The sequence below is a fragment of the Balaenoptera ricei genome, chromosome 12 (genome assembly GCF_028023285.1).
Source record: "Balaenoptera ricei isolate mBalRic1 chromosome 12, mBalRic1.hap2, whole genome shotgun sequence".
NCBI classification, from domain to species: domain Eukaryota; kingdom Metazoa; phylum Chordata; class Mammalia; order Artiodactyla; family Balaenopteridae; genus Balaenoptera; species Balaenoptera ricei.
In genome coordinates, this window is record NC_082650.1 from 33,548,755 (window position 1) to 33,574,002 (window position 25,248).

Here is a 25,248-nt window from a genome sequence, read left to right on the forward strand (position 1 = left end):
TTGGTTGTTTTGCCTGAGGCAACCCAACACCGGAGCTTACCTGGGCTCTTTGTTGGGGCTAATGACAGACTCTGGGAGGGCTCACGCCAAGGAGTACTTCCCAGAACTTCTGCTGCCAGTGTCCTTGTCCCCACCGTGAAACAGAGCCACCCCCCGCCTCTGCAGGAGACCTTCCAACGCTAGCAGGTAGGTCTGGTTCAGTCTCCCCCAGGGTCACTGCTCCTTCCCCTGGGTCCCTATGCACACAGTATTTTGTGTGCGCCCTCCAAGAGTGGGGTCTCTGTTTCCCCCAGTCCTGTTGAAGTCCTGCAATCAATTCCCACTAGGCTTCAAAGTCTGATTCTCTATGAATTCCTCCTCTCGTTGCCAGACCCCCAGGTTGGGAAGCCTGACGTGGGGCTCAGTACCTTCACTCCAGTGGGTGGACTTCTGTGGTATAAGTGTTCGCCAGTCTGTGAGTCACCCACCCACCAGTTATGGGATTTGATTTTACTCTGATTGCACCACTCCTACTGTCTCATTGTGGCTTCTCCTTTGTCTTTGGATGTGGGGTATCTTTTTTGGTGAGTTCCAGTGTCTTCCTGTCGATGACTGTCCAGCAGCTAGTTGTGATTCTGGTGTTCTCGCGAGAGGGAGTGAGAGCACGTCCTTCTATTCCGCCATCTTGGTTCAAAAACAGTGCTTTCTATATACTTGGTATGTTTCCAAGCACTTTAAATATGTTACCTCATTTAATCTTTCTAGCAACCTTGCTTGTTTGGTATTATTATTAAACTATTTTACAAAAGGGAACTTTGTCAAAGAAAAATTAAGTAACTTGCTCAAGATCACACAGCTACTTAACAGTTAAGCACGTATTCAAACCAAGGGAGTCTGGCTCCAGGGTCCACACTCTGTTTTGTAATATTGCCTCTCATAGTCAGATCTGTCTAGAAAATTTGTCACTTCTCAGAAAAGATGATTTCCTATTCATCTATAATTGGTCATGGGCCAATGTGACCTAATAATTCAAAATACATTCATGACTCAGGCAGCTATTTAGGCCACAAAGAAACAAATTAGACACTTACTGGACCAATTCTTCGGGTAGTGTAGTTAATGGGTAGCCCGCCAATATACAGCATTCCCACAACATCCAGAATATCAGCTTTCTTGGGACTGATGGTTCTGTTGGAGGCACCGTCTACATAAATAATTCCTTCTTGCTTAATTCGAATAATCTTAATCTACCAAAAGAAGAGGAGTCATTAACACCAATCATAGATAAATTTCAAATATGCAGAGTATAAAACATAAGAACTTTTAGGATATTCCTTAGGAAAAAGTGAAACAACTTACTGAGTGCCTAGTATGTGCTAAACCCATAATACAAGTGAAATTAAATCTGTTTACAGAATGTCTCAAAGTCTGTCTTCTCCATTAGTACCATCTCCAAAAGGGGAGAAAATCTTCCTGGGTGAGTTTTAGATTGAAGACTCTTCTATAGTTGCCAAGTGAGTATCTGTATCAAGAGGTATGCTTGTTGTAAGGAAACTTGCAGATTGAGAGCCCTGTCATGAATTAAGTGGGCTGCAAAATTCATGTCCAATCTCAAAAGTTCATTGGTTTGATTGAGCAAAGCCTGGTCTTCGCAGCACAATTTCAGAGATGCTGTATCTCTCTGCTTAAGAGGCACTTCTCGTGCAGAATTGCAGGGATGCAGCGCATCAGGGCTGCACTGCCATTTCTGCAGAAGCTGATTAGTACAAAGTCAGGGAGGAAGACGGAAGGCTGACTGGGCTGAAATGACAGCAGTGGATTGAATTATTTTCTGGGGCAGAGAAATAAAAAGTGTGGAGACTAGCTTGAGCATATAAAATCCTTGAGTCTGAATTTAGGAAAAGGAGCATGTAACCCTGTGAAATGCTGGAGTACAATAATGGTTTAAAAACGAATCTACATCAGGATTAGAGTAATTTAAGACCTTATTTTACACTGATCTATTCTGGTTTCGGAAATAATTTTCTAACAACCTGCAAGGATAAAAATCCCTCCTTAATTTGGCTACTTAGCGTAATCCCAGCCTCATTGTGGCCCAACAATATGTCTTTTTCTCAAGTGTCATATTTATTATGCTATTAGCCAGAGATGAGAATAAACCTTGATGAGAGCTCCTGCACAAAGTATTTGCTAGTCATAAGCTCCCTAGAAAATTTCTTATTTCTAGATAACAAATTAGTTGACTTTGCGTTTATATTATATTTTTTCAGGTTCCTTGGCTTTCTATATGATACGACAAGTCCAAGTATGTTAATATATAAAATCCAATATCTAATAATATCTTACTCTAAAAATTAAACATTTAATTGGTCCACCTAGGGAAGCTTTATTTGATAGGCTACCACAGGTGCAGAGACAAATTCCAAGTTTTCGTTTTAATCAGGCAGCATATTATCTACTTGCAGTCATGCCAAAGAGGACAGTCAGCTGGCAGGTGAGCCTTCTGTGCCCATAATAGTACCAGCTTCTGGGTGTAAGGCCAACATTTAAAAAGTTGTTCCAAATGACTGTTGGTGGAAATGATACCCCAGAGGCCTTTAAACATGAGGTAGCAGATTCTCAGACTCTTGGTGTGCTCAGACCACTATGGGGTGGGAGAGGGGGGGAAGGCAGCCATAGGGCCCATTTTAGTGTTACCAGCTTTTAAGTTGGTCAAATATTATTTCATAAAGAGAGGTTATTTTAGCACTTTAAAAATAGGAAAATATAATCTTAGAATAAATATTATTCCTTTAAATTGAATACATAGAGCTTTATGATTAACACACTCCATTGTCCCACAATAATAATAATACTTACTTAGAGTATTGGAAATGTCTTCAATTGCCTGGCCCTAGTTTGTGGACAGATGTTTGGGAACCACAGATGTACAGCAATGATGGAATCTTATAGTACCATGATGAGGCAGGTAAGTGGTCAACTATAAACCTACCCAGGTCTGATCACATTTTCCAAGGTTGGGCAGTCGTATATGGCACTTACTTTATTTTTAGCCTCGGCCACATTCCAGTAGCGCCAGAGTCAGTGTCTGCACTGGCAAGATAATACTGGCACCAGGGGAATGCCGATGGCTGCCACCCAGTAACCCCCTCGTAGGGAACTGCCAACATCCTGGGGACTATTACCTTGTGCCAATGGCCATCATTGATTTTGGTGGGGATCATGGTGTTGGTGTCACCACTTCCCAAGTCATAACTGAAGTAAGGCAATCCATTTCTCAGCTGAACTGTAGCAAAATCAGCATGATTGATCCGGGCCATGTAAAAGAGCAAGCCTGATTCAGCTTCGGTTCGCACTTCAAATTCAATGGTGAGACTGTGAAATAAAAGTATGCGAAGTAAAACAGAAGAATAAGAACGTTCTTATTCTAGGATAGAGTGGCATCTGATCATGGTGCTTTTTCATAAAGGATAGCAAAACCTTTTCCAAGGTGAGGACTATCCAGGTCTGCTGAGTTCCTAAACTGGCTTCTCAGGCTCAGACAAATATTGATATAATTCTATTCTTTACAGTACTCAGTGAACTAAAAAAGCTCACCTCATTTATTAATAAATATAGTTAATTAAACTTGAATAAACAAATACTTAGTACTTCCATTTATCGGTTCTTGTCTAATATCTCAGAATAAATCATACCGGTTTTTAACTTTGGTGTCATCAAATGCAATTGCAATGTGACTGTTTCTCGAAAGTCCAAACTGTTTGCTCCCTATCAGGAGAGCTGGTTCCGATTCTGCAGCACAAGGACCCTGTAAAATACCAAGGAGAGAAGGAGCAGAGATTTTGGACTCCATTCTTTAAAAATGTAATGCTGCTGTCTAATGGTTTCTTATATTTTAGTTTAATGTTTTCACAAAATCTCGTTTAAGTTCCTTAGAAATGAAAGCTGTCTCTTATTCATCTCTGTACTCTACTACATAGTAGGTACTTACTACTTATACTGCACCTTTGCATTGCCAAAGGAATGGTGCTCAAAAATATTCATTGATTAATTCATGTTTTCATTATCCTTTAAGGAAATCTATTATTCATATTTCTGAGAAAACTGGAATTTCCTTCTCACTTTTACTTCATTTATGAAGAGTTATATCGTTAGCAGATTGAACAGGGAAAATGACAAGCTTGCCACTGGGTTACAGGAGTAGAAAAATGTGTCCTTCTTGTCCTCCCCATTTCTCTCTCCCACCGTCTTACTTTTTCTTGAAAATTATCGGTGCTAGAAGGTTTCCATGAATTTAGACTTTCAAGCTGGTGTATCTCAACTTGCAAGTCAGCCCATTCAGGCTTAGCCCGTTGCTAGGCAACCCAGCACACTTTTTAATGTAACCTGCCATACACCATTTCAACTGCCACTGTTCAAAGATCAACTTCCTAGGGTGCTTACAAGGTAGAGCTCGCTGCGGGGCTAGCTTCAGAGGCAGGCTTCCTGTGTAGTCACTGAGCTTAATGCTCTGCTGTCACCATTTTGAAATTCTTAATAATTTTTGAACAAGGTGCCCTGCATTTTCACTTGGCTCTGGGCCCTGCCAATTACGTAGCCAGACCTGACTGGGTGGACCTTACTTGGCTACTGTTAACGCTCAGCTCAATAGTTAATCAAGGCTCCTCAAATTACCAAAACCACGATTCCTTTCCTTGGTCTCTATTTTCACAAAATAGCTCCAAGTACAAGCTGCTTAAGAAGTCTTTTAAAACACAAAGTACATGAGAAAATAAATAACCTGCCTGCTCTCAACAACACATCTGTTTTTAAAGATCTGCACTTAATAGCTCTGGATGGGCCACTGCCCCAGTGCGCGCTGACTCAGCAGAGGTTCCCAAACAGCCCAAGGCAGGCTTTGGATGCAGCCTGCTCTTCCCAGGGTGTACCTTGGAGATGACTCATCAGCGCACAGGAAATTTTTACTTGATGAGGAAAAGCCCTGCCCTCTTTTCTCTTGAGCTTAGTCAAATGGAGCACTCTGCCACAGCAGGTAAAAAGCTTTAAGTGTTTTGAAATGCTGTAAAATTGGGCTTTATGGAAGTATTTCCCTTCTTGCTTCCCAGGAGATGGTCAGTTACAAAGAGCAGACTGTGGCTGAAATTCACAGAGATATGCAAAAACCCAGCGGGTAGAACAGGAACATGCTACTTATTCACGCAGCTGAATGGGCCTCTCTTGGAATCAACGTGTGGCACCTTTCTTATTACCCTGACTGCAAAAAGAGCCCAAATGGAAAGGCCTTGGTAGCTTAATGTCTCAGCCTTCAATGATGCTATTAATAGAACTGGGATCGTTTATCAACCTCTCACGATATTTCCTGTAGAGAGGACCATCACAACACACGTAAGTAGCCTGTAGTCCTCCTCAGAAATCTCGAAGAGAATCCAACCTCCTGGGAGTCCATCAGGGGCAGAATTTAGCTAAAATATCTCTAAACCCTCAGCTCTGAAAACTGAGGGATTGAAAAGGTCACTGGATCTGGAGGAATTAGGGAACTATAATGTGTAGCCTAAAAGGACACCACCAGCAGGTTATTTCCGTGTTACTGTTAACACTGTCTAGTAGCTACATATATACGTTAATATAAAACAACTTTTCTAATGTAATTTTTAAAATTATCAAAGTGGCTATTGTAAAGAGTAGGTCTTTTATTGGTAGCAGCTATTTGTCGTGGAGACCCTTTGTCTTTACGTGTTTTGGGCATTGTGGCCTGAACACCATGCTAACCTTGCTTGCTGGTAGACTGGACACGTGATTTCCAACACTGGTCTTGAGCTGAGCAGCTCTGCTACACGTTATCAGATTTCCTAGATGAAAGAGGCCCTGCTTACATTGTTTTAGAAAAACCTTTGACTTTGTAAGGGTCCTGTTTGTTTAGAAGCGTTACATGGTACACCCACTTGAAATTTAGGAAGAGCAGTGCTACCCGGAGAGGCTTCTGCTTCACTTTTACAGCAGGTGGATCCTGAGAAGCAGGTGGAAACAGTGGCTAATAAAACCGTGTTCTCAGATTGGCCAGTTTTATAGAAGAGAGTGATAACAAATGCATCACTCCATTAGGTAAACTCAAAGTATAACGCCGTTATGTAAGTTCATTGTTCTTTAAGGACATCCGAGTTGACATTTACTGTCATCAATTTGCAATGGGATGGATATTATGGAAAGAGGTTAAATAAACTGTCTATCAATCACCTTCCTTTATAAAACTGGCAGTTGAAAGAGGACAGAGAGGTTACAGTGGAAGAGGATTTTCTGTGTATCTATCTACTTTAGGATTTAAATGGGAAGACAATTCTCCAACAGTCTCTAATCTGGTAACGTTTTTGGTGTAAGCCTAGATGTCTCCTCTCACTTGGTTAAGGGGAGGCGGGATGGATTGTGTCTGCTTTGCATCACTTTCCCATGGGTGGATCTGAAACCAGGCCCGACATTCCCAGCAGGTTTGCCTGTTGTCCCTCCTCTTCCTCGTCCCTCACACCCCTCAGAGGGTGGACCGCCTCACCTGGCCACTCAAGCAGCTCTTTTCCTTCTAATAGCATTTTAAAGAGGGACCATGTGAGATGGAATAGAAAATGCCCCAAGGTTTGCACGAGAATAAAATGATCTTGTCATTAAGGACATTTTCAACCCTGCTTCCCATAGAAATCTGAGCTAAGAGGAAGGGTCTTCTAATGAGGTAATTTTAAGGAACCTTTAAAGAATGGCTGTTGAAAGATGAATCGTCCTCCTCCAAGCCAGTGTGAGCTCGAGGGGAGGCATCGTCTTTATGGATGTGGTACATGACCTGTGTTATTTTGGAAACACTGATCTCTGAAATGTGTTAAAACAATAATACAAATAGCAGCGGCTCATCAATCTCAGCATGTTACAATCCTGCCACCTTGTGGGGACTCTTTAAAGTACATATGGGGGAAAATAGGAGACGACAGGATGTGCTTGCTCCTTATTTGTCTCTGCTTGGCAGGTGACAAGATGTGGGCAGACGAGAGGGGAGTCTAAATGTGGCCCTGCACCTGTTGGTGAGAACAAGGACAGAGCTGGAGAGGATTCTGAAGGAAGCCATGCCGCCCATAGCCATGTTTAGGCAAGTGGGTAGAGCCGCAGGTTAGTAATGGAGCTTAACATTTTCACCTTCATACTGTTAATTAATTTCAGATCAGAATAGAGCATGGTCATTTCCGACTGCTGATTGTTGGCTGACATTTGGAAATGAGTTATTGGATTCAGGATGGCATACGATTGGTGGATAAGCATTCCTTGACTCTAGATTGGTGCAGAGTAGAGACTTCAGTTGCATTGATCAAAACTGGCATCTCTGTTCTTGAAAGCACCAAATGATGAATGATATAAAAATTGCATCATTGGAGTATAATCTGCAAAAATACTGATTCACTATGCTGTACACCTGAAAATAATGTAATATTGTAACTCAACTATACTTCAATACAAAATTAATTTAAAATAGCATCATTTTCTTCTTTCATGAGTCAAAAATCCTCTAACAAATGTGGGCTAAAATGACATCTGCGAAGTTGGGTGCTTCTTTGTGATGCTCTTCTTTCGGCATGAGTACTAAGCGGAAGATACTTTTTACGGCACTGACTTTAATATTCTGAAATACAAAATCCCTATTCAAGCTGTTTACTGAGAAACTGAGTTATGTTAACTCCCTGCACATAAGCTTTTTTGCTAAGTAGTGGGCATTTGCGGTACTATTTATTTACACACTAATGCCTGAACAGTAATTCTTTGCAGTATGGAAAATGTATGTTTCCCCTTTAAATACATGTCAGTATCCAACTGATTTATCCTTTGGCCGGGACTGTACTTATGCTTTTAAAGTCACAGCATTCAATCTGCTGGAGGAAGAGCTTTCTTTTGCTCTGTTCTTTCCTACTCTGCTCACTTCTTTCCCCCAACTCCCCAGGAGCCCCGAACAGCACAGGGACTCTTCATGGCTGTTTATGCTGCTCTTCTTAGTTATTCACATTTTAAAATGTGAAGTTCAAAGTTCAACTTTCCAATAAACTTCAAGTAAAAAAACCCAAAAAACATGCAGCCAGCTCACTGTATACAAATCCACACAGGCCATGCTGGTTGTAAAGACTTGGTATAAACGCCATATATACCTGCTGAGAACCTGTCACATTTTGACAATTTTCTGTAATACTAGAAGTCCACACTCTTAATCTCTCCCGTCCTCCACGAGAAATAGCCACAAATATAACATGTAGAAATGTTTTATCCAGCTCTAAATGGGCTGAAGAATAAAAGTATAAAGAGAAGACAGGCTACCACACTATCAAATGAGATAATACGCATAAAATATGCTCTCTGATCTATGATGTTCTGGCAGGTATTAATAATAGGATTGACATAATCCATTTCACAGCCTTTCTCAAGATGCTCTTAAATTGCCCTGGAGGAGAGTGAATGTCGTCCTGTTGCTGTAAGTTGCTGGTGGGGAGGGGTACGATGGCATGAAGAAGAAAACGAAAGGAACTGACAATAGGAGAGGGTTTCTGTCAACTGTGCTAGAACAAATAAGAAACATATAGATGATAGGTAGTTCCCACTTCTGGAATTAATGTGTAAGTCTTAATTCTTAGATTCTTAAAATTCTGAATTCTGATTTTAAAAAAAGAAAAGAAAATGGTGAGAATTGAAAATGATAGGAGACTTGAGAGAGAATAACCATATCGTGTTGGAGTTTGTTTAAAAAGGAATGCTCGCCTTCCTTTTCCTAGCGCTGGATCTCACCCTAACAGTGTGAAAGGTTAAACGAACTAGTTCCCTTAGAAGAATGATGGAGTGTTACTGTGAGCCAGGCATGGTGCTGGGTGCTTTGCATACAATGTATAATTTAGTCCATGATAATCCTCAGGGTAGATATTATTCTCATTTTTCAATGAGTTTACTTACATTTAGAGAGGACAGTAAGTTATTCAGTGAGCCCCCCTGAGTTCACTGAGTAAAGGTAGGTGGGTTATACCAAGACAGGCAGGCAGACCCGTATCGTGGATAACTTGGATTAAAGACCCAGTTTATTCCCTCAGTGACTCTCAACGCAAAGGAGCTGAGAGGGGATCACGCACCATGTCCCTCTTCCCCAGTGAAGAAATCAGCTATATAACTGGATGTTGTGGAGGAATCAAGGTTGAAAGACCGCTGCTTTTAATTTATCTTTTTAAACATTTATGAAAGCAAAACACGTTTAAGAATGTTTTTTGAAATGTTGAAAATCATCTCTGGACCATATACCTCTGCTGTTAGCATCTGATGCATTTCTTGGAAAGGTTTTTCTTATGCATTTTTCTAGCTATTGATATAGACATGATAATGTAGTATACAGAGTTTTATATCCTGTTTGTTTTCCCCACTTAACATAATGTCATAAGTATGTCATCCTCAATTTATATTGTTTCAATTGAAAGATTTTAAGTATAAGAAGAGTAGAGTAGAGTATGGTGGCGTATTAAAATTTGCATTTTATGGACCTGTTCTCACACTTCTAGGTACCACTACCCATTTTGTTGGGATGGAGTTTAACGCTGTCCCCTGCCATGCTTCTAATTTTCAGTCTTGGAAGCTAGCAGGTTGTGTTTGCAGCCCATATTGGCATTTATCCTGACTGACCTCTACACATATTTGCTTACTGTGTTATTTATGTTAATGTCTACTTTCTCAAATATGGCTCTCAGTCAGTTTCTCTTTCTCTGGTAGGCTCTTAATAAATATTTGTCATAAAATAAATGTCATAAATGTCTTATTCATCTTTGCATTTAGTAGCCTTTTAATAAATATTTGTCATGAAATAAATTGTCAAACCTTTAAGTAACCTTTAAAAAGCAGACACTTCTCTCCACACACACAAAAAATAAAGAATGAAGATAGATAAGGGAAAGAAATCAGATTAAAAGAGGAGCTATGTATGGTTTCATGATCTGATACTCTGAAAATACAGTACAGCCCAATAGAGATGCAAAATTCTAAAATATGTAATTTTGACCACATAGTCATAAATAATTATAATGTGCAAGATCTGATGTTCTATGAGTCTTTCTGTACCAATGCACGGGACTGCTACTCAACCTCTCTTTTGCTTTTGTCTTATCTACTAAGTGGAATGCTCTTTTTTGGAGAAGTTAAAACATATACTGCTGAGAGAAAATGGAAACTGGAATAAGAACAGAAGGTTATAAGAAAACTTAAATGAGTTAAAATCTCCAGTCCAGATGGGAAAGTACCTTTGTTTTCAGAAAAAGGGAAAAAATGTGATCTCTAGAAACCACAGAAGGATATGCTTGAGACCTCCTATGAAACAAAGTTTATGTTTTAGAAACACAACTAAGAAAAGAAAGGTGATGACTGAGGACCAGCAGGGTTATTCACCAATAAACCAGACCAATTCAATGTGGACTGGCTGAGGGACCTGATTCAAGAGAAGTTCAAGTGATACAAAGGCCCTCAAGGTTTTGGTTGACCGAATATGGTACCTAATGATGAACTAATGGCATGATCCGTCCGTGTAAAACATTAAAACATTCCCAGGTGTATTAGTAGAATATGATGACAGACCAGTGAAAGGAGGAACTCTGCTGTTCTCTGAACTGGGCACTCCATTTTGAGTAGTATGGTCTATTCTAGGTGCCATATTTTGAAAGATATATTTCAAATGTAAGAATATTATCAGTGTGAATATGGGAATTAGAAATTAAGAATTAAGAAGAATGCTTGAGATAATGGAATATTCAGCCTGGGAAAGGAGAACACTTAGCTGTTTTCAAATGCTTGAAGGGGTGTTAGAGAAGATATAATGTGTTTGGCTACAGAAACACAATCATTACGTAGAGGTTATAGGGATGCAGTTTTACTTCATTATAACCGATGGCTTTCTAACAACTAGAGCCTGCCTCATCATAACACTGGAAAATCCTTGTCAATGGAATGTTCAAGCAAAGGCTGTAAGTCCACATCAAGTATCATATAAAAAGATTCATGTATTAAGATGGCGATTGGACCAGCTGGTCTCTAGGGCTTCTGCTAATTACAATTTATAATTCTAAGTCAGTTGTTCAGAATTTAGGATCCACTTTCCTATAGAATCCAAATGGACATTTGGATCCGAGGTCAAAAACGTTTATTTTAACCATGGTGTTTTTAAATTCTTCAGTTGAAAACACTTTCCTGAGTCCAGGGAACGGATATGAGGGATAACAGTCTAGAGAACAGTACATGAGGCAGAAGGGACGGAGGATCATTAGCCTTCCCTTTGCTGGGGGAAATCGAGCATAAGGCCACATTATGAAAGAGCTAAGGAAACATTCTAAAATCCATGTGGCAGATCTCAGTGAGGTCTTAGGAGAAAATCAACTCCTTGAACTAATCCCCACATGACTGACAGCCTTTCACTTGCTAGCTGTGCTGTGTGATTGCAGGTGTTTTCTTCTGTGAACTGGGGCTAATAATACTTCCAATGATATAAATAAACATAAATAAAACACTTAATAGCTTGTGAGAATCAAATGAAATAATGGATATATAGTGCCCGGCAGAATACTGGACACATACTATATAGTTACTTAGTAAATGCAGGGATTCCTCACAGTATCTATGTGTGTGTGCTTCTTCCACTTTTCAAAGAACTTCCACATACATTACCTCATTTGATTCTTACAATAATCCCATCGGCAGGCAAGGTAGGTGTAATATCCACATTTTACAGAGAAGGAAATGATGCTTGGAATAAATGGCCAGTTTTCCTAAAAGATGATTATTTGGCTTCACAAAGTGTTGCAGTGATAAGGAACCAGATTGTATAATCAGACCCACTGGATCAAAATTCCTATCCTGTCACTTACTGGCTGTGTCTGGGTGTATTACTTAGGCTAGCTAATTCTTATTAACTCAACTAAAAATGGGATGATGGTATATAGGTATATATTTTACACAGCTGTTAGGAAAATGACAATAATATTGAATGGAAATTGTTAAAAAGCAGTCATTATGATCATTACTGTATAGTAATTATGCCATTTATTAAATGCTTAGTATATGCTAGGGGTTTAACAAACATTTTTTTAAATCCTCATAATGACTCTTTGATATATGTGTCGTTAGTATACTCACTGTACAGATGAGGAAACTGAGGGGAATAGATTAGCCAAGTAGCTTTCCCACATTCATACAGATGGTAGGTTAGAGTGCTGGGATTTGAACCCAGGCAGTCTGACTCTGGAACCCACGCTCTAATCAAGGATATACTACCTCCCATGCTTATGAAATATTTTGTGTGTGTCTCTCTGTCACACAAACACATATGCACATACACATGTAATCATATTAGACATGCACATTTGCATGATGTTTAGAAACAATTTTAATTATGTGTTACTGGTTTTAAAAAACAGAATACCAAATTGTATGCATGGTATGAGATCTACTATGTAAAATGCAAATAAAAGGGGCTGAAAATCAATATGGTTGCCTCTGTATGGTGCTATGGTAGGTGGGTTTTATTCTTGATTCTGTAGACATTTCTGTGCTAACTTTTCAACTGAAAACACGTGCCATTTTATAAACAGGAAAATTAAAGGAGAACAGATATATAAAAGAAAGTAATCCAAGGAAGATGTAAGGAGAAAAGGTTTTCATCGACAGGTGACCCTTCCTCTAATTCTAGCAGTAGAGTATACTAGATATCCTGAATAACCTTTGTTCTGAAAATGACTAAAAACACAGGGTTAAAATGAGAAAGCGATGGGATATAAACACTTACATGTGCCAGTACTGGGGTGGGTGCAGGTACGGTTGGGGTGGGAACTGGCTCTGGCTGGATAACTGTTTCAGCTGGAATTGCTCCATCTTCATCCTCAGGTGGTTTCTCATGGGCACAGCGACCGATGTCTGCATTTTTGAAGGATACAGGCTGTGCAAAGTCCATAGGGCTAAGGGAATATAATTAAAATTCAATACTTTCTCCTATTTTTCATTGTCCTGCTTCCTTACCATGACATCAAATTTCCCCTTTCCCATTTTAAAGGTCATCAGTGCAATCAAAAAAAAAAAAAAAAAATCTAACTTGAAGACCTTCACTGTTTCCTTCCCCCTATGGTTTTGGATAGTGTAGATGCAACAGTGATGCTCATACCAAAAAAAAAAAAAAAAAATTAGTAACAAGGAGATTCACTTACACAGAGTTTATAACAAGGTTCCATATACAGCCTTCAAAAGGAGGAATATTTCTGAGTGGGGAAGGTTGAAATTCAGTTGGAGCACCCCCGACGAAAAGCTTTTTAACTTCTATCGCCTGTTCTATTGTCAGATTTTGCACATGCCTTCTGTCTTCATCAACTTGAACAGTAAAGATGCTGATGAAACATTGAAAATAAACAAGTATAAAACACACAACGTCCAACACAACCGGAAATCCAACTCTCTTTCCTGCCACCCCGCACCCCTCCTTCCTGAAGCTTTTAAGAGAGCCAAGTTTGACGATTAGGGATTCGACACTAAGCAAACAGTACTGTTTCTCAGGATCTCGTCCCTCTGCCTCCCTTGCAAACTTTCCTTGAGAGTTTCCGGAAACAAGGCAATGGTGCAGCTGCAACACTAGCCTCTGGTGGTGGTTGACAACAGTGGCCTTACACGTGACCCTGTGGAGCAGAGGCTTCTGTAAGGGGCAGTAATGTCTAATCGCAGGAGGCTCAGTCGGTTTAGCACAGCATGGGGTCACGTTTTGTGTAGCTCTGTATTTCTTGCTTTGTGCTAGCTGTTACCTTCTTGCTGGGGAACAAACTGTACTCCTGAGAGCTTAGATTGCAGGAATCAACAGCAAACACTTACAGGATGTTTTATAAAGAATGTAGCTGCTGGCTTTTGAATAGAAGAGGCAGGCCAGAATACCATGCTAACTGTTCTCGGCAATGATTTTCCTTAGTGGCGGTTTCATTAATTTCCCTAATTTGCTTATGAGAGATAACTCACACATTACTAATTGAGCACCTCATGCTACTTATTCACTCTGTGGATCCTGGGGCAAAGAATCAGGAGACAAAGAGTTCTGCTGATGAAAATGACCAAAAGCATTTTCTCTTTTGTTCTAGAAGCAGGTTTTAAACTTTAGTCCCAATAGTCAGCATGGGGCTCTTAGTCATGTGTTAGTCAATAGCCCAAGGATCATGAGTGGATTACTGAAAACTTATTTCACATCTGGCAAGAAAACCCTAAGCACTTAGGTGGAAAACTCAGTTCTAAAATGCCATTTTACTTGATTTAGAAAGAAGAAAAACCACATGTAGAATTAGAAACAATAAACTAGCGCAAAGATGCTCTGAAATGGCACTGAACAACTGGCCCACTTTGGGACAATTCAAATGTAAGAGAATAAGACAAAGAATAGATATTGTTGTGGCTCAAAATGTCATTATTCAGGAGGTGTAGAGGGAGCAGTTTGGGTTTAGTTTCAAAGGCAAAATAGGGGAAATGATACATTGATGTTTTGCCAGACTCTGGGCCAAGGACCATAGCAATGGTCCTTTCTTACTGGATCATAGGGTGGAGATGTAGAATGAGCCTGAGCTTTCAGAAGGAACAGACTGGAATTAAGCACTAGTATGGAAGCTCACTAGCTGTATGACCTTGGGCCAGTTATTTAATCTTGCTCAGTCTCATTTCATTCATTTATAAAATGAGGATAAGAACACCTATTTCAAACCATGGAAAACATTAACTAAGGCATTGCACTGAGTCTGTACTACTTAATAAGGGCACTGCTAGAAGACTATAGCTGAATCCAGTTTCCATTTTACATCCTAGGAGCATCAAATCTAGGTCATTTATTTAGTTCTTTGTAAATAGGGATATTACCTACATGTCCTCTCTGATTCTGGTGCATTTCCTTTCTAAAAAGTATTTATTCAAAAACTCTTTACTGTGGACCTACTATGTGCAAAAAGCATTATAAGAATCATTACATTACTATTAGTATTGTGATAGGTCAGCTGAATTTCCTTAAGATTTCAATAGTTGATTCTTGAAGTTTTATAATTAAATATTTTATTACTTAAATTCTATTTCTTAATTTGTATGGAATATTGATCAAAGATTTTTTTCAAACCACCACCAAATGAACTGCGTACATGGTAAAAGATATTGAGAAGTGCCCTGATATTTGCAATTTACATGAGAAACAAAATCTGAAATTTTTTAAATTGATGGTAAGAAAGAAATATTTGGGTTGCAGTGTCCAAACCATGGTCCCTTTCTGGAAACCTCAAATTACTCCTGAAATATTTGCTACAACTTTGTGGTCTTTAACCTAATTCTGTACCTGTGTGAAGAATGCTTTCACGTAGGAGAATACCTACTTGCCTGAACGTCTACTCCAGGCTCTTAGGGTTTACTGTTTTCGTCCAGTTAGAACTACTGGCCACTGAGGTGGACTCCAGGTGGAAGGTCAGAGGGCCAAGCAGTTATAAAAGGCAGAGGTCACTGGAGAACTAGGAAATTAGACACCAAAGTGAAGGGAGTGAAATTTTTGCAGAGGAAGGGGTAGAAAAGGAGAGAGAATGTGAGAGGAGGGGTAAAGAGAGAGGCAGAGAGGGAGAGAAAAAGGGCAAGAGTAATATTGAAAAGTTTGCCTCTCTATTTGGTAAAAATCTATTGATTTTATGAGGTGGTATTAATGGTATTAAAATTGCCATCTTATCCAGAGTTTTAAGAAAAGAAATAACAATTGACATTTATGGTCTAAATAGTGTTGGAAGAAAGCAAATATTTCCAAGTTAATAGGAGTATCATAATCAACATGAAGTAATACAAATCTCTGAGGTCACAAAAAGGGTAAGACTAAATAGCGGGTGAGCACAGATGGGGGTGTTAAAGTCAAGTATATCTGGGTTTAAATCCTGCCTCTGTTATTTACTAGCTATGTGATTTTGGGCAAATTAGTTAATATATCCTCATCTGTGATGAAAGGATATTAATACAGATCTCACACACATTTAGAATGACTCAAGGACATAATCTTTGTTTAGTATTTGACACAGAGCATGCCATAGAATTGAAATGAAGCATTAAAATATGTTTCTGGGAGATGTTCTTAGGGTCATTAGTGATCTCTAGTTAATCAGTTAATTGAGGTGCTCGCCTAAAGGATAGGTGATGATTGTTTTTTGACCTCAGAGTGCTGAATGAGACATTATGGTGCAAATGAGTTCTTGCTTTGCCACAGACTGCAGTGACAACCCACTAATATGTCCAATACATTATCCTTTAATTAACAGCGAATAGTAAAACTGTTTGTTTATATGGCCAATTAACTGAACGACCAGTTTTCAGGGGATGTACTATACACTGGGCTTAATCAAATAAAGGTTGGATTGATGGCCAACAGCTGTGGAGCTGGCATAATAAAATACCCTTCTTGAAGAGACACCTGTTAAAAGGACACCTTAGCATAACATCATAATGCACTTGAGAATGTCAGAATCCTTTCTTTACAAAACAACATATTTGGATGATTTTTTGGTCAACTATATTTGTCAGATCTGCATTTGCTTCTTGAAGTTATTTAAAATTTAAAGACTTTAGAAAGTCTTTCCTACAATGAGAAGGACTAACATTTGGCAAAGGACCTGAAATCTAGTCTAGAAGACATGTAAAATCAGTATTCTAGAGCATTCCCTAAGATTCAAATGAGAAAATTCAGTTTGCATTTCTCTTCAGAGACCATGACTGCAATATGTGCCTATAAGATTAGTAAAAGTTCTTAGTTTGTCCAAATATTGATCCCTCATTTGTTTTAATCATGGTTTCTAAACATCTCAGTTAGAAGATACTCTGCAAGAAGGCTTAGTATCAATTCATCCCACAACCTAATGCTCTGTGTAATAGAAAAACATGAGCCAAGGAGAGCTTCGTCACTTACTTAGAAGACAAGGCATTCTTATTACTTATTTAAACTGTTATCCACACAAGAGGATGATTAGAAAACGGAGGTCTTTAAGTACAGAATAACATCTGCTTACTTGAACTTTTGCCACACATTCATACTGTTGTTGTGTTTAAAAGTATTCTCTGTGTTTTGAGGTTTCATCAGATTTGATTTCCAGGTCTCTTCTATGTCTTCAGTCTAATAAATGGATTGTGGGTCTGGAGGTCTGAAGTCTCTGGGTTTCTGTTTTCTTTTTCTCTAATTGTTCGTCTAAGTTCATTACCTCTCTGAGTTGTCATACAACATTTTGATGAAAAAAAAAAACCAAATGACTTCCCCAATAAAGTAAGTATGAAGTACTGTAGCATTCTGAAGAAATGAGAAATCAGCTTATAACACTAATAAGCAATTCCCTGACTCAGGGCTGGGAAGCAGGTGCTCTGGTGGATCTGCAGAAAGGCAGCCTCCGTGCACGGATGGCAAGACGGCAGCCTTCTCCCTTCCCTCTCTCAACTCTGTTCCCTCACGGAGCCGTCCCGCAGGGACCCAGCACACCTTGGCGGGGGGTGGGGGGTGGGGGGTGGGGGGTGAGGGCCGGGGACGAGGCATGCGCAGAACCGTGCTCCGTGGGTCCTGCAGCCGCGGCCGCGCTTGTATCTGTGACGGATTTTTAAGCAGCTGCCATAACTGCTTTGGAACCTGAATGAAACAGCAGCTGCCAAAGGCTGGTATGCCCTACTTGAGAAGAGAGTATCTGAGAGGTGAGGAGGGAGAGAGTTTTCTTATCTACGCTTCAGAGGATGCATTTGGTTTTTCCAAAGGTGGAGAGGAGAGCCACCTAGCATAAAAACGTTAAGAACAAGACTCCTAAGGGTCAAGGGAAATGAGGTTCCCGAAGTATGACATATAAAGAAGATGAAATTAAACTACTTGATAGTTTTGCAATGCATCGTATGTCCATGCACACAAAAGTCCAGTAAAGGACTAAGGCAAGCAAAGGAGTTCGCGTTAGTTATGACAGTACAGTCAGTCGTTAGGACTATTGTTACCCTCTAGCTCTCTCTACATGAACAGAATGTTCTCTCCCGTCGTGAAACAGACTCGGCTCTGGTTTGACGGCAATTTTCCTCATTGTTCGTGCCCCTGTGGAGAGATGCACCTCCAGACGACCCTTGTTCAGGAATATCGCATAATAGGCCTGCAATAGCAAATGGTCATTGAAGATTAAAGAGGAGTCTCATCTATGACTTAGCTTAGTTCCCTGACAGAACTGCGTATTCATCCGCTCTGAGATCTTACCTGAGAAGTTAAGACTCAGTATTTTCTTAAAAAGAGTATTTAAAGCAGCTGGAAATAGCTTTTTAATCATTTACCATTTTTGCTTGTTAGATGATGTGGAAAGTGGAGATAGTAACATAGCAGTCTCTGCAAAGCAGATTTGCAATGCTGAAAGGAACAGTTGTGCTGGCACTGGGCTTCTAACTCACAAAACCCATCAGGAAATAAAGGGTGTCAATAAAATCCCTCTCCCGTGTATTCACAAACGGACAGCTAGCTTCTGGAAATGAGGTCTGACTCCCAACCTCACGGCATTTTGAGTGTTTAGATTTCAATTCGTTCTCGGGGCTGGTGGATAGATTGCTATCAACATGCAACTTGTCTCCCACATTTAGAAAGAAGGAAGACAATTTTTCATCCACAAACAGGACTGCTTTCTTTTTGCTACTGTTACTATAGAAACAGTATGCTTTTGAGATCAGTTTATGAACCCCAGGGAGCTTGAACGCAGTCCTTCTCCCCAAAGCTGACGCTACGCTTGCTGCCTTTCTTGTGGAGCAGGGGGGTGGCACCTGATACACGGTGATCACTTGGTCCTCTGCGAGTCACCTGAGGTAGTGGAGATGGTTTCATTCAAACATCATAACGTCTCCAATAACTTACAAAATCGTCTATGCCGCAGCGTGTCCAACACAAAATGGCCAGACGATCTGGATTAGTGCTTGCCATTCATCAAAAGGGGCAACTGCCATCTACTCAATTAAAATTTTTTTAGCTGGCTGAGTTCTCAAACCCCTTTAGCAGAACATAATCACAAATGACCCTATGGGTATCAAAACTGGTAGCTTTGAAAAATAAAGTATGTCATTTAACCAGTATTGATTCTGCAACAGACATGAACTATTTAACATTGTTTCCTCTTTCAGATAGCATTGACAATGAGATCTTAAAAATTAGATACTCATTATCATTAAAATGTTGAAACATTAACATGTTATTTCTAATTTACTTTGTACTATAGTGCTTAATATTTTCTCATTTTAATTGTTTTAATGGGAACATGTTTTATTTTAAGAACTATCCTGAAATCTGATGACTCAAGTCCATTTATTTAGTTCTGATGAGGAGAAATCTGAAAACGATGGGTGGTGCTTAACTATTTGACTGTGACCTAGGAAACACATATCCTTTAGTGAAACCTATTTCAGAATGTTTGATCTGGCCCTCTTATTATAACTAGCTTATCATTTGTAGCAGTGAGAAAATAATTTTATTTTTATGATTAAAAGATAAAGGCTTTAAGAGAACAGTTATATTTTATATTTATTCAGTGCTTATGCATAGTAAAAAATGAGATAAAATACCACTTTTTCTCCCTCTACTCTTCAAAAAATATTTTTTGGTTTTTTTTCTTCCCAAAGAAATCCTTTTCTTCCCTAAGGTCAAAGGTTATCCTTTTATATTTTCTTCTAAACTTTTAAAACTTTTTTCCTTTCATATGTAAGGCTTTAATTCATTGGGAATTTATTTTTCTGTCTGGCATGAAGTAGAAATTAGTTCATTTTTTTCTATATGGATAAGCAATTGCCCCAGAATCATCCACTGAAAGGGCCACTTTTTTTCCCTAATGATGTGCAATGCCACCTATTGCCAAATGTTGTTTCCATCTATACTTGGCTCTCTATTCTGTTCCACTGACACAGAGTTATCCATGAATTAACACCATACTCCCATGATTCAAAACTCTAGCTTCTAATGTGCTGATATCTGCTAGGACAGTCCACCAACTTATTCTTCTATTTCAGGAGTTTCTTGGGCTTTCGATCTTTGATATAAATTTTAGAATTAGCTTGTCCTGATTTACAAAAAGATAAGGTGGTATTTTCATTGAAGGTGAATCTACATATCACTTTGTGGAGAACTGATATATTTTTAACACTGAGTCTTTCCATTAACATGTTGACTTTAATAAGTAGTCTGATGTAATTTTTCAGTAAGTTTTTAAATTTTTTCCATATAGGTCTTACATTTGTTTTGTTATATTTATTCTTAAATTATATACTTGTTCTTGTACTATATTTACTTGTTCTTTTGTTATTGTATTGGCTAAGACCGATACAGTGATAATATTCATCTTTTCTTGGGCTTGATTTCATAGAAAATGTTTATAATGTTTTCCTATCAAGAAGCCCCATCCTGTTCTTAGTTTACCAAGTCTTTTTTGTTTGTTTGTTTTTAATCAGGAATGGTTGTTAAGTTTTACCAAAAGTTTTCTCTGCATTTATCAAAATGATTCTATGATTTTAGGTTTTCTAATATCAAGCCACCTTTGTATTCCTGAGATATTGCAAATTACTCATGGTAATGCATCTTTGGATTTTATTTGCCAATACAGCTGACCTTTGAACAACACGGGGCGCTGACCCTCCGCACAGTCAAAAATCTGAGTATAAATTATAGTCAGCCCTCCCTATACGCAGTTCCTCCGTATCAGATGTTCTGCATTCTCAGTTTCAACCAACCTCGGATCGTGTGGTATTGTTGTATTTACTATTGAATAAAACCCGTGTATATCTGGACCTGTGCACTTCAAACTTGTGTTGTTCAAGGGTCAACCATATTTTGTTTAGTGTTTATTTTTTTTGTGGGGGAAGAAAATAGTATTATTATATGACTACCCATTACTAAATTTTAAATGCTAAAAGTGATTTAAAAAAACATATAATCACAACACAACCTGATTTACAAGAATGCATGCATATTTAAGGCTATATTTGTAAAGCACTCTGTGCTTTGGCCATGGCATACTGGTAATTCCTAAGCACCCCTTCACTGAGAAAAATGAGATTAAATGGAAAAATGTATATCTTTAAAAATGTGATTGAAAGTATTGGAGGAATATCCATGCAGTAAAGAGTTATGGTGCCTAGATCAGGACAACTAAGAGACAGCTTTTAACAGAATCAAATGGCTAGGGGGTATGAAAACTAAAGCTCACAACCCTACAAAGCAGACACTGTGCAGGCTTTATTTTAATGTCGCTAGTGTCCATGCCTGTGTTGGTTGTGTTCTCTTCACCTTCTCCTGCCCAGGTCCATTCTCTGCCTTCTCTCTGTCCAGAGAGGGTGCAGCAGGTTAGGCTCCAACAGACTGTATCACATTAGCTAGTGAAAATGGGAAACTGATCCTAAAAAAATTTAAATTTAAATTTAAATGTAAGGGACTCCATCTGGTTATCTACAGATCTGGTAGGAAATTGGACTTAGAGAGAAGATTAACACAATGTGAATGTATTTTATGCTTTCTCTCTTTATATATGCAAAACCCATATGAAATATGGATGTAAATACAAGTGTGTCTGCACCTAGAACTGACCAACAGGAAAATCCTAGTGGAGATAATTGTCCTAAGAAGATGATAGTGGAAATAAATGATGCAAATCAAAAAATATAAAAACAATTTATAAACTGTAAATGCTTCACCTGAGTCTCTATAAAATAATGATTTTATATAAGCATTAGGGAAAATGCATTATTAGCTAGGTGTGAGGGTACCTGTCCAGTTTGCCTTCGTTTTCTCCTAGGTGGCGCTGGTGTCCCTCCACTTCCCAAGAGAATAATACCAGACTCATTCTTGGTGCTGAAGGACAGGTTGATTTCTGTTCCTACATCAACAGGCACAGGGGACAGCTCTACAAAACCAGGCTTCGGGAAGCTAACTGTGTAAACGTTCTTTGGGTAAAAGGAAAGAAGGGAAGAAAGCATTAGAAATGAACATTTAAATTAATTTCTCCATCTCACTCACCCTCCTCAATGCACTCAACGTTACTATGAAATACAGTGTCATTTTAGAACACATAAAAACCCACAGTTACATGGAGAGCTTAAGAGCAACTAAAGAAATATTATTTCTAGCTGTAACTGAATTTTCTGAGCAGTTTGAGTTAAAATAAAAATTGGAGCCTCTGCTTTTATTCTAGAACTTTTGATTTGAAATATAAAAGATTATCACTGACAGGTAACATTTTCTTTTGGTTTAAATCTGTCTTGCTAAGTCTCCCTTGAAAACTCTCTAATGGATCCCTGGAATACCATCTACCAACTAATTGCTTATGTTTTATAGCTGAGTCTGACCATGGTCTCTGTCTGCATTCTTCCTCAGTGAAGAGCCCAAGGTAAAGATGTCCGCTGCTCTCAAGTATATAAGGACACTCTAGCGGAATTTTTAAAAAATCAGATACAATCTATATCTTAAAAATAAATAAACCAAATAGTTCTTAGTCTAGGTTTCTTCTCAGAATGAAAGTAGTGTCATTGTCCTTGCTGATAATAAAATTAAAACAGTAACATTTTAAACGGTAACAAAGTGCAAAAGGGAGAAAGTAAAAATCACCTCCATTCATTCACGCATGCATGCATGCATGTTTTCGTTCACTCATTTTATCTTTTACACCTTGCCCTCTTGCTCTCTCCTCCTGTCTATATTTAAACTGAATCATGACAGGCACGTTCATTTGTAACTTCTCTTTCTCACTTCACATGTGGAGGACATCTCTGTCAGTAAACACAGATCTCATCATCACTTTTAATAGCAGGAGGTCATTCCACTGTATGACTGTGCTAGGACTTATTTAAGCACGCCCATGGAGTTGGGCATTTAGAGTGCTTAAAACATTCATTTAAAAAGCCCTGGATTTGGCTGGAGTGAAAACAAGGAATCCTTTAATGCAGGTTATTTTCCTCCACAGTGTTTCAGGCCCAGTTAAATGTGTTGTAAAATGTACAATCTGTTTTTGATTCCAATCTTCAGATCACAGAATTCTGGATACTTCAGATAAAACTACTGTGCAGACTTTTCAATATTTATCAAATATTGAACTTTCTGCATCATATTTTAGTTGCAAATAATTCCCAGTTATTGAAAAGTGCCTTTACAGAATCATCATTTCTACACATACAGGCTATTCATTTTCTGGACAGTTTTCCATCCTCATGTATATATCTTTTGCATGTGGATGAGAGTTAGGCTTTGGAAGATTAAAACTCTGAGTAAAAAGAGGCTAGTATGGATTCTTAGCGATTCGATTCTGTATGTACTTCCTTTTTCCTCATTCCCAAGCTTCTCAGGGTGGATGTCTATGGCTAATTCCAACTTGGAGACTGTATAACTAGGCACAGTGAAGACCCTGAAAGTTCTGTTTCAGTCTTTAAACCTCATGGCGATTTACTTTTTCTTTTTCCCCAAATCCCTTCATCTCCTATCACAATGCTTTAACATAATCTTAATTGGAGGAAGCAGCTAAAATGAATAGTTGTGTCACATCAGGGTAATTAAAAATTTGTAAGTATGATATATTTAACATTTTCTTTTTAAACAAACTCATCACTTTTAGAATTCCCATAAAACTTTTACTAATATTTGCTGATGACTGTTGTATCTTGTTTACAGATATAATAAGAGAGCAGAGCTGTGACCGGTGTTCCTCTCTCCTATGGGTCAGCCTCTACTGAAGAGTCAGTGCAAAATAGTCAAGTGGTATCAGGAAGCTTCTGGGCTGCTTTGGCAATAAAGAAAAGATACTGAAGACACCTGATAACAGGGGACTTTGCAGTCCCGTCAAAGCCAAGTCTTTGTAGATGGTTCCCACTATGTGCCATTTTCAAAGAAAAGGAGGTTTGACTTCTAAGCTGTGAACAAGATTCTATGCACTAATGATCATGGTGTAAACTATTACTTGCTATTTGTGTAAACTCCTAACCCATTTCAGAAAAATAATTTAAGGCTGCTAATAAAGCTATATAAAATACATGAAGGTAAACTAAATCTAATATAGATGACAAAAATGAGGAAAAGAGAAAAGTAGTGTGGGAAAGGAAGAAGCAACCAGAGAAGAGATTAATATTAAAAATACATGCTATGAAGTGCTGTACATGTGGGAAACCGGTTCACAATTTGGGGTCTCTATAATACTGTTCTCCTAAGTTCAGTTGATCATGAAAACTTACAGAAGTACTTCAATCTTGCTTTATTATTTATGCATAGCTAAGACTAGGGTCAGTAGGAATTTAAAATATATTAACAAGGACTGGTCCCCGTAATAGACCCAACCTAAGTAAGTGAAATCTGATGTGAATGTATTTAGGAAGTCATTAAGAAGAGACCAACCTCCAGTGAACATCCTTTGGTAACACCAACATAATCAGGGCTGCTAAGTATATTATATGGAGTTCTTGAAATTTCAATATCTTTGAGGCAGCCAGAATATTTCTTCAAATTTACTTCCGGCCTGTTGAAAAGTTAAATGGAAAACAAAAGCAATATCATTAGGGCAATGGCGGTATAGTGTGTGTGCCTAGTGGATGAAAGCCATATGGAGCAAAGTGCTGCACAGGCAGGCACGTCTCTCAGACTGTGCACACGCGCACACACACACCCAGCAAACTATGCTTCCCGAATTGCTGCACAGGCAGGCACGTCTCTCAGACTGCGCACACACACACGCACGCACCCAGCAAACTACGCTTCCCGAATTTCTGCACAGGCAGGCACGTCTCTCAGACTGTGCACACGCGCACACAGGTACCCAGCAAACTATGCTTCCCGAATTTCTGCACAGGCAGGCACGTCTCTCAGACTGTGCACACACACACGCACGCACCCAGCAAACTACGCTTCCCGAATTTCTGCACAGGCAGGCACGTCTCTCAGACTGTGCACACGCGCACACATGCACCCAGCAAACTACGCTTCCATTAGCTCCTGGTTGGATAAGTGGATATGAGCACCATCCTGCACAAGGAGTCTTTATGTAGTTCTTCTTCCTCTCCTTTAAAAAAATAATCTCACCTATTGCATTTAAATACAAGGTACAGGAATGAACTGACTTCTTATGAAGTGCTTCATATGCATAATGAAATGTGTTTCTTTTTTTCCAACAAAGGGCAGAACTTGTATGGGACAGCATAATCAAACTACATACCGACAAAGTTAAATAAAATTTTGCTCAAAATTAA

The 25,248-nt window shown here is 38.9% G+C and overlaps 1 protein-coding gene and 1 long non-coding RNA gene across 2 annotated transcripts in view; one reads left to right on the forward strand and one right to left on the reverse strand.

Annotated features, from left to right (window-relative positions):
• LOC132375921 (uncharacterized) lies at positions 1-25,202 on the forward strand. Its single transcript, XR_009506160.1, has 3 exons — positions 1-186; positions 6,986-7,125; positions 23,684-25,202. It is a non-coding gene; the product is annotated as an uncharacterized LOC132375921 (long non-coding RNA).
• Positions 1-25,248, reverse strand: part of LAMA2 (laminin subunit alpha 2) — a 623,785-nt gene that overhangs the window by 14,643 nt on the left and 583,894 nt on the right. Inside the window, exons 54-61 of the mRNA XM_059941243.1 lie at positions 24,401-24,521; positions 21,790-21,966; positions 18,007-18,155; positions 13,215-13,391; positions 12,800-12,968; positions 3,675-3,787; positions 3,165-3,354; positions 1,071-1,226 (exon numbers count right to left, since the gene is read on the reverse strand). Of these exons, the coding sequence (XP_059797226.1) occupies positions 1,071-1,226; positions 3,165-3,354; positions 3,675-3,787; positions 12,800-12,968; positions 13,215-13,391; positions 18,007-18,155; positions 21,790-21,966; positions 24,401-24,521 (1,252 nt within the window). The remainder of the gene's footprint in view (positions 1-1,070; positions 1,227-3,164; positions 3,355-3,674; positions 3,788-12,799; positions 12,969-13,214; positions 13,392-18,006; positions 18,156-21,789; positions 21,967-24,400; positions 24,522-25,248) is intronic.